Genomic DNA, 13,658 nt, shown 5'->3' with positions numbered 1-13,658 from the left:
TAAATAAGAGTCAATTTTCTCGATTTGGGATTTAAAATAAACCGGTGACTTGGGACACCATAAATTATTCCAAGTGGCGACTCTGATCAAATAAATAATTCCAATTCGAACAATGTCACTTAAATTGAAAAAACATCTCTATCCTCCACCCCGTTCGGAAAAAAGGAGGTGTGACAGTAAGAACAGTCCAGCAACAAAGAAGGTGACCCTGAAATCCAAAGGTTCCACAAACAAATGTGTTCAGAAATAGTATATATTTGTGTTAAGCGGCGAACCTACAATTTTTACCGAGCGGCCGCCGGTTCAAACATATGAACAAGTAATGTATAAAGAAATAGATTTTGCACCTTAAAAAACAAAAAAGCGACACGTGCAACTTAGATATACTCCTTTCAGATTATAGTTTCATTTAAAGGAAAAAAAAAAATATGTGTAGGTTTCCGTTTCCTAATGAACGTAGATATATATAGCTTTATATAGGAAAAGAGTTATACTTGTGGATTGGTTTCGGACCCAGGATCCCTTAAAACAATTGAACGCACTTTACCGGTGAGCTGTGCATTACGTTTAGATCAAGTAGGTTCAACTTTCAACTCCTTTTCCGTACACATATTTGATAAGACGTACACTCTTCGTTTCAATTTAGATGATTTCATTTGATTCGATACGGAGTTTAAACAGAAGAAAAAAAACTTAAGAGGTAAAAGCTTTGTGGAAACTATGACATTTGTATGGTTATAAAAGTTTCTTATTGAGGATAAAATGAAGAGTTTAAAGTCAAATTATTTCAAATAATTATAAAAATATGTTATTCTTTTTTGAACGAACTAGTAAGAAAAGTGTGTCATCTATACTCTATTTCCCTATTCTAGTTGGCAAACACCAAAATGCAGCGGAGAAACGTACCAGCAGATTATAAATAAGATAATAGCCCATTTTCTTGATTTTCCTTTTTGTAGTGCCTTCCCACAGCATAAACATCGACTAGCCACCATTATAAGGAGCTGACTAGCCGAAAGGAATAAGAACGAACCCACACGAAAGCCAGTTCCAGTATCTGATAAATACAGACAATTAGTTGCCCCATCACGTCCGCCCTTAGTTATCTGAAAGAACAAAAGAACCCAAAATTTATATTTACTGAAAATATATATACTTTAAAAACTTTCCTCAAGTATAAAACCATTAATCTTATAGCCAAAAGAGCTACTTCAGAAATGCCTTCATATAAAACTAAACCTGAGCAATTAGCATATATATAGCCAAAGGCATCTAAGTCACCAAAGCCTCAGCATATGCACTTTTTTATTTCCAATAATTGTACATATACAAAACAATAAAAATTGAGCTAGCTGCCGGAATAATATTAATTTGTTCTGAACTTATTTTCCAACATAATTACTTTTTCGGCTTTTCACATTTTCATTGGCACTTGTTGTTGAAAATGCAAGCTAAGGACTCCTCCTCCTTGTTTATAAATTAAAGTACATTATATTAACAAGGAGTCCAACCAAAGAAGCTCAAATAACATATATCTAAAGACTATTATCCTAATATATTCTAAAGTGAGCAAGAATTACTTGTACAAATGAGCACTAGAAATGGAATAAGCTCTCATCTCAAATTTTTAGTCCTCGTATGGATATGACTCATGCACAAGAATTTCAATTTGGTCAAGAATTGCAACTACTAATTTGACCCATGCACTTTTTCCTCTTTTGGAACAATGGACCGACCCTGGGTTCAAAAATTAAAATGTAATGAGAATATACCAATATTCACAACGTTTTATGTAAACGGAATAAACGATCTTTTATGAATATCTTAACAATCTTGCACTATTTTAGAGCTAGATTATTTTTTGTTAAGAAGAAATATTATAAAGAGTAAAGGTTGTAAGATAAGAAGTAAGGAACAATATAAGCACGGTATATTTAACTGCCATAAAAAGTACGAAGGTGAAGTGACGATGTTGGACGGGATTGTGGTACCTAATAACAATGTAGATATGTATGCTCAATAAGTATGAAAGCCGGATGAATGAAAATATGAGGTTTTAGGCGTTCTAAGCCTTTTACAATATTGAATTTAAGAAAATATTTTTTTTTTAGATCTTTTATGCGTAAATGAAAGATCTTTTATGTGTAAAAGTAAATCTCCCATGTTGAAAAAAAAGAGGTAAGGTCATAAAACTAAAAATAAGTGTGTAAAATGCCAAAAACCAATTGACCCTGAAAATATAATGGAGCAAAATCATGAATTAAAATATGTTGGCCAATTGTCAGAGCGCTACAAGTGTGTTGTGCGATAAGATAAACATAAACCTAACCATTTATTTTATTTTTTTAAAATTAAAATATAGCCGTTGGGACCGTTTGGCCCACTAAGGGACCAGTCCGGTCCCGGGCCGATCCCGATCTCTGGCGGGCCAAATGGTCCCGGACCTGGCGGGCCCAAAGCATAGGACCGACTCACAAGACCGGTCCAGACCTACTAAAACCGGCCCATACGGTCTTAACCCGTTTGACCCCCGGTCCCGGGCCTGGACCGGCCCACTCGCCATTAATATTGAGTGTGAAATAAGCAGTTTGCCAGGTAAGACACGGGTGTCTAAAAGAGTATACTTTTGCCAAGTAAAAGTATTTATATGGTCACTAGCCAAGTTTAAATATCTAACTTACTATTTGTGCCAACTTTAAGGGGGCTATCTAGGTATTTGCCCTTAAAAATATTAAATTAAAATAGAAAGTACTAGACAATTTCTGGGTATATAAATGACTTAAATTATGAGGTAAATTAGGTAACGAAAGCAACACCATCTGCTTCTCTGCTTTTTCTTTGACAAAGTATACTTTACAAATCTTTTTCTGTCAAAACTCAAAGCATGATATGTATCAAACAACGTATTGCATATTCTTTTTTGTTCATTCTCGAAAGTGCAAAGAACAAATTGAAACAGTGAATCATCAACATCTAGAACAGCTTCTATTGTTCTAGCTTTTATTATTTTTTATTCAAATCTTTTGTTGTTACAAGAAATATCAAATTACGTTGGATGTCTACTCTTCCTTCATGATCTTCATCTCAAATGTTTAATGACATATTCAACGACATATTTTTTTCACTTTTCATGCCTATATAAAGGCCTTGTAATAGATAGAAAAATACACACAATTGAAGAAGAAATAAGAATCTCTTCTTTCTTTCTCAATTTATCTCTTAGCTTGTTTTTCCTTGTTACTTTGAGTTATATTTTATTTATATTTTATAACACGTTATTAGCACGAAATTCTAGCCAACTGAGTTGTTATGATGTGGCTAGTGCCGGTAGCGTCATTTAATGTTAATAATATGGTAAGAACGATGACGGTATAAGGTGTACAACGCCAGCATATATTCGGCCATCACGGTTAGCTTTTTCTAATTAGTTTTCAAGTTTTTTTACGCTTTGCTATTTATATTTCCATACATGAACAAACTTGCTTTACGGAAAAGTTTTTCTTGAAAGTTCATCAAATCATGTAAGGATTTTTGGTGTAAAGAACGATAAATATTTTTTCTATAACAAGTATTATGTTCCTATGTGTTAATATTAAGAAACACGAAGTGAACACTTTTGAGAGAGCACATATTTTTCCTTTCTATTTTGTCACATATCTCTTCCATCTTAAAGTGGGATAATTATCACAAAGAACATGTATATTTTAATTGATTATGTGTTTTTCTATATTTGCTTGATACTTTTTATTTGATTGAGTCCAGTTAATGAAAGTTCGCATATGCAAATTAAATTCAATCGCCACCAATAGTGGAAACCCATCCTATAAGTCTAAAATAAGACATGATGTTACCGTGGATGTATGAATGGATGTGGACGTGGTAATGGACGAAATTATAATCATCATCATTATGGTAATGAGAACAATAATTGCTTTTAAAATAATGCTTCACTTTGTGAAAGTGATGTTTGCCATTTATATGACATAAGATTTTATAAAACACGCATGGATTATTATGTTCCATTCCTGAAGTGAATGTGAAAACAGTGTGACAATCATTATGAATACATATTCATTCTTGCAAGAATATGAACGTGCTAGTGGTAGTAAATATACCACACTCACCTCGAGAAGAGGGTTTAAGATGAAATAAGAAAATAATATCATTATTATGGCATGAATGGTCATTGGTCACGTACCCATTGTACGCCAAAATATTTTGGTAATGTGATTATTAAAGGACAACAATAATGCAAGAAATAGATCTTGCATGTAATTTTGACCATGACCATAATGGTATAACTTTCTCTTTAAAAGAGATATTCACCATATAGATGTTGATCAATATATGGTAGTACAAAATTAATTGAAGGCTCTGGAAGAGTTACTATAACTCTGCCTAAGGGAACAATACTTATCATAGAGAATGCAATGTTCTCCTCCAAGTCCAAGAGGAACTTGTTGAGTTTTAAAGATATCCGCCGAAATAGATTTCACATTGAGACAATAGATGAGAATAATCTCGAATATCTCATCGTTACCAAGAATGTCTCTGGCCAGAAAAGGGTTATTGAGAAGTTCCCATTTTTATCTTGTGGCCTGTATTGGACAAGAATTAGTGCAATTGAGGCACATTCTATCGTAAACCAAAAGGTTACTAATTCCAATACTTTTGTATTTTGGCATGATCGATTGGGATATCCAGGATTAATTATGATGAAACGAATTATAGAGAACTCAAATGGGCATCCATTAAAGAATTTAAAGATTCTTTTAAATAATAAATTTTCTTGTACTTCTTGTTATCAAGGTAAGTTGATTATTAGACCATTACCAACAAAGGTTAGGATTGAGTCCCCTGCATTTTTGGAACGTATATAAGGGAATATTTGTGGAACTATTCGCCTACCTAGTGAGTCGTTTAGATATTTTATGATCTTAATAGATGCATCTTCTAGATGGTCTCATGTATGTCTATTGTCATCTCGCAACCTGGCATTTGCAAAATTAATGGCATAAATAATCCGATTACGGGCACAATTTCTCGATAATCCAATGAAGTGTATTAGACTTGATAATACCACTGAGTTTTCATCACAAGCATTTAATGATTATTGCTTATCAATTTGGATAAAAGTGAAATATTTTGTAGCTCATGTTCACACTCAAAATGGCCTTGCAGAGTCTTTGATTAAACGTCTGCAATTGATAGCAAGATCATTACTCATGAAAACCAAATTACCTACTTCAGTTTGTGTTCATGCCATTTTGCATACAACAATACTAATTCGTCTAAAACCGATAAATTATCATAAATATTTTCCGTTGCAATTAGTTTTGGGTCATGAACCTAATATATCCCATCTAAGAATTTTTGGATGCGTTGTATATGTGCATGTAGCACCGCCATATTGCACCAAGATGGGTCCCCAAAGAAGGTTAGGAATATATTTTGGGTTTGAATTGCCCTCCATTATTCGCTACCTTGAAACATTAACGGGAGATTTGTTCACTGCTCGATTTATAGATTGTCGATTCGATGAGGCATTTTTTCAAAAATTAGGGGGAGAAATTGGTGAAACCAAACGTGAAATTTTGTGGAAAATACATCATTGTCTCATCTTGATCCACGTTCCTCTATTAATTTTGTGAAAAAATACATCATTGTCTCATCTTGATCCACGTGCCTCTATTTGTGAAAAAGAGGTGCAAAAGATTATACATTTACAGAAAATAGCAAATCAAATTCTAGATGCATTTACGGATCTGAAAAGGATAACGAAATCACATATCCCTGCAGAGAATGTTCCAATCCGTATTGATATCCATGTTGGACAATCTTCTAGTATCATAGCTAATTAGTCAAAAGCACGCCTAAAGCGTAGCAGGCCGTTGGGTTCTAAGGATCGAAATCCTAGAAAAATAAAAATAAATGATCAAGATGACACTACGAATGAATCTCATAAAGAAACCCATGATTTAACCAATCCTGAAATTCATGAGGAAATCAATGAGTCTGAGACTCAAGAAAATAAGGAATTATCAATAAACCCAATCGATATTGAGACAGATTTGAATCGATTGAATATAGTTGTGAATTATGTATTTGCATATAATGTTGCATCTAGCATTATGCAAGATAATGAGGATCTTGAACCTCAATCCATTGGAGAATGTCGACAAAGATGTGATTGGCCAAAATAGCAAGAAGCAATCCAATCTGAGTTGGATTCACTTGCGAAACGTGAAATTTTTGTGTCTGTAGTCCAAACACCTAATGGTGTTAAACCTGTTGGCTATAAATGGGTCTTTGTACGTAAAATGAATGAGAAAAATGAGGTACAAAGAAATAAGGCACGCCTTGTTACACAAGGATTTTCACAAAGGTCTGGTATCGATTATGAAGAGACGTATTATCCTGTTATAGATGGTATAACGTTCCGGTATCTCATTAGTCTTGTTGTCCATGAAAAGCTTGGCATACATTTAATGGATGTGGTTACAGCCTACCTTTACAGCTCACTTGATAATGAAATATACATGAAAATTTTCGATGGATTTAAAATGCCTGACGCACATAATTCAAAGTCCAGAGAAATATTTTCAATCAAATTGCAAAGATCTTTGTATGCTTTAAAGCAATCAGGAAGAATGTGGTATAACCGCCTTAGTGAATATTTATTAAAGGAAGGTTATATAAATGATGTCATTTGTCCATGTGTTTTTATAAAGAAAACAACATCAGAGTTTGTTGTACTTGCCGTATATGTTGATGATATAAACCTTATTGGAACTCCTACAGAACTCCAAAAGGCAATTGATTATTTAAAGAAGGAATTCGAGATGAAAGATCTCGGAAAGATAAAATTATGTCTCGATTTGCAAATTGAACATTTGGCAAATAGGATTTTTGTTCATCAATCTGCCTACATAGAAAAAATATTGAAACGGTTTTACATGGATGGAGCACATCCATTGAGTACTCCGATGGTTGTTCGATCACTTGATGTGAATAAGGACCCATTCCGACCTCAAGAAAAGAATGAAGAGCTTCTTGGTCCTGAAGTACCATATCTTAGTGCAATTGGTGCACTAATGTATCTTGCTAACACTACAAGGCCTGACATAACTTTTTCAGTTAATGTCTTAGCAAGATATAGCTCTGATCCTACAAGGAGACATTGGAATGGAATCAAACACATATTGCGGTATCTAAAAGGGACTACCGATATGGGCTTATTTTATGGCAATAATTGCAGTCCCGATCTTGTTAGTTATGCCGATGCTGGGTATTTATCTGACCCACACAAGGCTTGATCTCAAATAGGTTATGTGTTTATATGTGGAGGCACTGCAATATCTTGGCGATCGACTAAGCAATCAATCGTGACTATTTCATCTAATCATGCTGAGATAATTGCTATTCATGAAGCAAGTCGAGAATGTGTATGGTTGAGGTCTGTAATACACCTAATTCGAGACAAATGTGGTTTGATGTGTGACAAACTACCCACAATTTTATATGAAGACAATGCAGCATGCATCGCTCAATTGAAGGGAGGATTCATAAAAGGAGATGGAACAAAACACATTTCACCAAAGTTATTTTTTCACACATAATCTTCAAAAGAATGGTGATATCAGTGTGCAACAGATCCGTTCAAGTGATAATATGGCTGATTTGTTCACCAAATCTTTATCAACGTCAACCTTCAAGAAACTAGTGTACAAGATTGGGATGCGAAGGCTCAAGGATGTGAATTGATGCTCTCATCAGGGGGAAGTTAATACGCGGTGTACTCTTTTTCCCTTATAAGGTTTTGTCCCACTGGGTTTTCCTTGCAAGGTTTTTAATGAGGCAACCAAGAAGTGTATTCCTAAACATGTGTACTCTTTTTTCTTCACTAGGATTTTTTTTTCTAATAAGGTTTTAACAAGACACATTATCTATGGACATCCAAGGGGGAGTGTTATAAGAAATATCAAATTATGGTGGATATTTTCTCTTCCTCCATGATCTTCTTCTCAAATACTTAATGACATATTCAATGATATATTTTCTATGTTTAATGACATATTTTCTTCACTTTTCATGCCTATATAAATGCCTTGTAATAGATAGGAAAATACACACAATTGAAGAAGAAATAAGAATCTCTTCTTTTTTTCTCCATATATCTCTTAGCTTATTTTCCTTGTTACATATTGTTACTTTGAGTTATATTTTATAACATTTGTGATATTTTTACTTGGTAGATATTTATAGCCTTTTTATATATTAGGATTTAATATGTCAATTAAAAAATATGAACCGAGTTGCTAAAAAATCGTAGATAAATTTTTAATAAACCACAAGTTAGAAAATACGTAAAATTTTCATATGGTGCCCAGTTTTGCGCCACCCATTGAATTTGTATATAGTTTTAAAAAAAGTTTAACTGATACCCAATTTTTGATAACTTCAGATACATACACTTTTCTCTTCTTCTTTATTGTTGTTTTCTTCTTCTTTGTGCTTAGAATTTCGTTGCTTAGAATTTCGTCTTCTTCTTATTTTTAGTTGTAAAATGAGTTTGTTAATGTATTATTATTTTGACCATTTGATGATTGAGATATATTCTTTATGATATTTGATGGTTATGTATCAAATTTGAGCTCATTAAGAGTAGATTTGGGCATTGAATTGTGTATTGAATTGTTAAAATTTGAAAAAATAAATTTATGTTTAAGAATTTAAGGTTTAAAATCTGAAGTTGCATTTGAAAGATAAAAGAACTTCATAATTGATTTCTGAAGTTGCATTTGAAAAGATAGAAGAACTTCAGAATTTATTTGTGAAATTGCATTAAAGAGATTGAACTATTTCAGATCCGAGCGGGTATACTTTACCAAATTTTGTACAATGTGGGTACAATTTCAATGGCGGCCCTAAAAGTAGGTATACATGAAAATGCCCAGAAAATACGAGCAAGTTACTAATATACTTGAGTCAATATAGTCCAAAAGAAAATATTAGTGAAAAATCAAATTTAGATACTCAAGAAAATCATAAATTTATAAATGATTCAAGGCCTCTGTTTTAGATTTCATTGTAGGCCACCGAATAGGTGAAGTGCGCAAGCTTGGCTGGTATACCTTTGATATAAAAAATCAAAATTGCCTTTACGGGGCATGACCCTGCTTAATCAAAATCCAAAAGAACCCTTTCAACCTCTCAGCTAAACTTTCTTTCCGTTTATTATTAAAAAATTTATTAAATTAAATCATTTCCCAGACACCACCACAACAAGCTAAAAGCCATGTAAAATTAATCCAATTATCTTCAACCTGGGATAGGCTTGCTTGTGTTATTTCATAACCACTATTCATTGTTATTTCATAAATGTACTATTTATAGTGTAGTAATGGTTGAGGATTTACCCCCTAAAATAGCCAATAATTTGAGCATGGCATTCAATTTTTCAACATACCAACCCAAAATAAAATACCTCAATGCATCATATAATATAATAGTGAAAAATAACTCACTGTCAGAGTGCCCCTTTTCTTCTCAGCAGCAACAGCAAGTGCAAAAGCTATTACATCAATCACAAAAACCACAACCAGTAACAGTGTTGAAGCCATCTTCCTAATGCCAACTTTATCTTTTTCCTCTGTACAACCAAAATCAAAGAGAAATATATTTATTGGCTAAGAAAGACCAAGAAGACCAAGACTTGACTTTTTTTAAAAAAAAATGGGCCCCGTTTTATTTTTCTTTTACTCGCTTAAACGACCTTAAACACCAAGTAAAATGAAAGCCAATTACAATATTCAAAATTTGGAGAAAATTTGGCCCCTTTATATTTGTTTTCTCTGTATCTTGTTGTTATTACTGCTTCTTAGACTTTTTCACTACTGCATATCTTTTCTCTATATTGTTGTTTGCTTTGAGTCGAGGATCTATCGGAAACAGTTTCTTTACCTGCATAAGGTAAAGTAAGTATGCATACTTTCTACCCTTCGCATACCCCACTTGTGAAATTACACTGGGTATGTTGTTTATTTCTTTCGTTCTCTCTTCTTTGCTCTTGTGGACCTAAGTGTCACAGAACCGTTTTTCTGAGGGTTCGGTGAGGGCAACGAAGTTAGCTTGACCGCTACTTAGCTTCAGCCCTTTGACAATAAATAACACAATTGTGCTAAAGCGATGGCAATCACACAAAACAAGCAAGAAAGTTATGAAAGAAAGAGACTCAGATTTGGGAGGCAAGTGCCAATTTTTGGTTGTATTATGCAATATCTGATGCTTACAAAGAATGAGTATAAAGCCTATTTATAGAAATTAAAATGGCTATACAAAGGGGTGGTTGGCAGGGATGGTAAGGCTGTCCAGCAGCCTGGTGCATTCCAGCATGGAAAGCTGCCTGGTGTATTCCAGCATGGAAAGCTGGAAAGGCAGACTTAGAGGGATCCTGCTGTCAACCATGGCCCAGAAGGTCAAAGATGCCTTCCCACTTTCGGCTACTTGTCCTTTGGTCTGCTGTCTTTCTGCCAAAGGTGCCTTCTGATGGCATCTCATGATTTATGTATGGCCCTAAGTGTTTTTCCACAGATGGTTGTCTGAGATTTGGGCTCGGGCAAGCCACGCCGTCGCTGGAATTGTGGAAAATTAATAGGTATGACAGCAGGAACCAGTGGGCGAAGTCCCATCACTGTCCGAGAAACAAGTATTGAGGCTCCTAAACCCAAAGAGTTTCGGGGTGAAAAAAGCGCTCAAGACGTGGAAAACTTCTTGTGGTAGCTGGATGCTTATTTCGAACATGTAAGCATAACCAGCGATGCTGCCAAAATTCGAACGGCAGCCATGTACCTAGAAGAGACCGCCATACTTTGGTGGCGCAGGAATAAGGCAGATATGGAGAAAGGAACGTGCTCCATTGACACATGGAAGCAGTTCTAAGAGGAGCTAAAACGGCAGTTTTACCCTCAAAATGTTGTGCATGAGGCTCGCCGACAGTTGAGGGAGCTTAGGCAAACATCCTTCATCCGTGAGTACGTGAGGGATTTCACAAAACTCACCATTCAGATCCCCAACTTGACCAGTGAGGATCTATTGTTCCATTTCTTGGATGGCTTATAGTATTGGGCCAAACAAGAATTGCAAAGGCGACAGATCGACAACGTCGATGAGGCTATTATAATAGCTGAATCATTATCAGATTTCCGAACCGGAGCGTCTAAGGGAAATAACAACCGGAGCCAAGTTGTTGCTGCTCCAAAGACGGACACCCACCGAGGCAAAGGCAAATTTGTTCCCAACTGGAACAATGATAATAGAGGCAACCACAACCACTCATCTAATTACCGCAAGAATTATGATGAGAAGAAGAAAGGAGGCGCACAAAAGGCTGCTCAACGTGATGTTTGTTATCTTTGCGGAGATCCTTCTCATGCTGTTCGATTTTGCCCTACACTGAACAAACTAGGAGCAATTGTTGCAGCCCACCAGCAGCAAGGACAAACTGCTGCGCCTACTCACAAGCAACCCGAGGAACGTAGAGCACCAGCTGATGGTGCAGGACAAGGGAAGAACAAGGCAGTAGGTTTGTTAAATCATATAGCCTTGATAAACCACATGACCCTTGCGGCTGTTGCTGCCCAACCGCCTCGTGTGAGGCCCCGAGAATCATTATTTGTCGATGCCAAGATAAACGGCAAAGACGTGCGCATTATGGTTGGCACAGGTGAGACACATAATTTTGTGACAGAGGAACGAGCTAGGGAGCTTGGACTTGTCTTTATATCTAGCGACACACTGATGAAGACCGCCAATGCCCTTCCGACTACTATTTATGGCTTTGCTCCTAACGTACACATTGCTTTAGAAGGCTGGCAGGGATTGACGAACTTCACCGTTGCTCCCATGGACGTCTTTGACATCATACTGGGATTGGACTTTTGGTACGAGATCAACGCACTTATTGCCCCACGTATCAACCAGCTTCACATAAGCGATCTCGGAGGCTCGTGTATTGTGCCCCTTATTCGGGTACCACAAAATGGGATGCATCTGTCAGCGATGCAACTTGTGAAAGGTTTCAAGAAAGGGGAAGCAACATTTCTTGCCACCTTGACGGGAATCGTTGAGAATTCCCTTGAGGCAGTAGCATTGCATCCCTGCATTGAAACAGTCCTTGAAAATAATAAGGACGTGATGCCGGAAGAACTTCCCAAACAATTGCCACCACGAAGGGAAGTTGATCATCAGATCGAGCTTGTTCCAGGGGCAAAGCCACCTGCCATGTTGCCTTATCGCATGGCGTCCCCGGAATTAGAGGAATTGAGGAAGCAACTCGAGTTGCTAGAGGCTGGCCACATACGACCATCCAAGGCATCTTACGGAGCTCCTGTCTTATTTCAGAAGAAGAAGAAGGGTACCATGCGCTTATGTATTGATTATCGGGCCCTTAACAAGGTCACTGTGAAGAATAAGTACCTTATCCCTCTCATTGCTGATCTATTTGACCGCTTGGGGCAGGCCAAGGTATTCACCAAGATGGACTTGAGGAAAGGTTACTATCAAGTGCGGATTGCCGATGGGGATGAGCCAAAAACAACTTGTGTTACACGTTATGGGGCTTTTGAATGGTTAGTATAGCCATTCGGTTTGACTAACGCTCCTGCAACCTTCTACACTTTGATGAACAAATTATTTCATCCTTTCTTGGATCAGTTCGTTGTCATCTATTTAGATGATATTGTGGTTTACAACAACAATATGGAAGACCATGTGGAACACCTTCGCACGGTATTCAAGGTACTAATGGAAAATAATCTGTGCGTAAAATGTGAAAAATGCAGCTTCGCACAGCCCATAGTACAGTTCCTCGGGCATACAATCAGCCATGGGGAAATCCGGATGGATAGGGACAAGGTGGAAGCTATCCAGGACTGGGAAGCTCCAACAAAGGTACCGGAACTTCGGTCCTTTCTCGGCTTAGCTAACTATTATCGGAGATTCGTCTTCGGTTACTCGGCTATTGCATCCCCCCTCACTAACTTGCTGAAGAAAGACAGAGAGTGGGAATGGAGCAACTTCTGCCAGGAGGCATTTGAGAAACTCAAGGCAGCAATCACCAAGGAACCCGTATTGGCCCTGCCTGATTTCTCGAAAGTTTTTGAAGTCCAGACTGATGCGTCTGACTTTGCTATAGGAGGCGTACTGATGCAAGAGGGCCATCCTATAGCCTTTGAGAGTCGAAAGCTGAACGACGCCGAGAGTCGTTACACGGTCCAAGAGAAAGAAATGACAGCAGTAGTCCACTGCCTAAGGACTTGGCGTCATTACTTGTTGGGGGCTTATTTTTTTGTCAAGACTGACAATGTTGCAATAAGCTACTTCCAAACACAGAAGAAGCTATCTACCCAGCAGGCCCGTTGGCAAGATTTCTTGGCCGAATTCGACTACACCCTGGAATACAAACCGGGGAAAGCTAACGTAGTTGCCGATGCTTTGAGTCGAAAGACAGTACTAGCAACCATTGTTAGCTCAGCAAGCAGTGGTATCATCACGACCATCAAAGAGGGCATGCAACATGACCCCGTGGCGAAACAACTTCTTGTCTTGGCCAGTCAAGGCAAGACTCAGAGATTTTGGGAAGAATATGGTCTCTTGTA

The 13,658-nt window shown here is 36.8% G+C and overlaps 1 protein-coding gene across 1 annotated transcript; it reads right to left on the bottom strand.

Moving 5' to 3' along the window:
- Positions 1 to 863: 863 nt before the first annotated feature.
- LOC107803332 (uncharacterized) lies at positions 864 to 9,623 on the bottom strand. The gene is made up of 2 exons (XM_016627024.2): positions 9,528 to 9,623; positions 864 to 1,106 (listed from the first exon to the last, which is right to left on the bottom strand). The coding sequence occupies exons 1-2, from the start codon at positions 9,621 to 9,623 to the stop codon at positions 864 to 866; spliced, it is 339 nt and encodes a 112-aa protein (XP_016482510.2).
- Between the last annotated feature and the right edge of the window lie 4,035 nt (positions 9,624 to 13,658).

This window comes from Nicotiana tabacum, chromosome 17 (genome assembly GCF_000715075.1).
Source record: "Nicotiana tabacum cultivar K326 chromosome 17, ASM71507v2, whole genome shotgun sequence".
Classification (NCBI taxonomy): domain Eukaryota; kingdom Viridiplantae; phylum Streptophyta; class Magnoliopsida; order Solanales; family Solanaceae; genus Nicotiana; species Nicotiana tabacum.
This window is presented reverse-complemented; position numbering and strand designations above follow the sequence as displayed.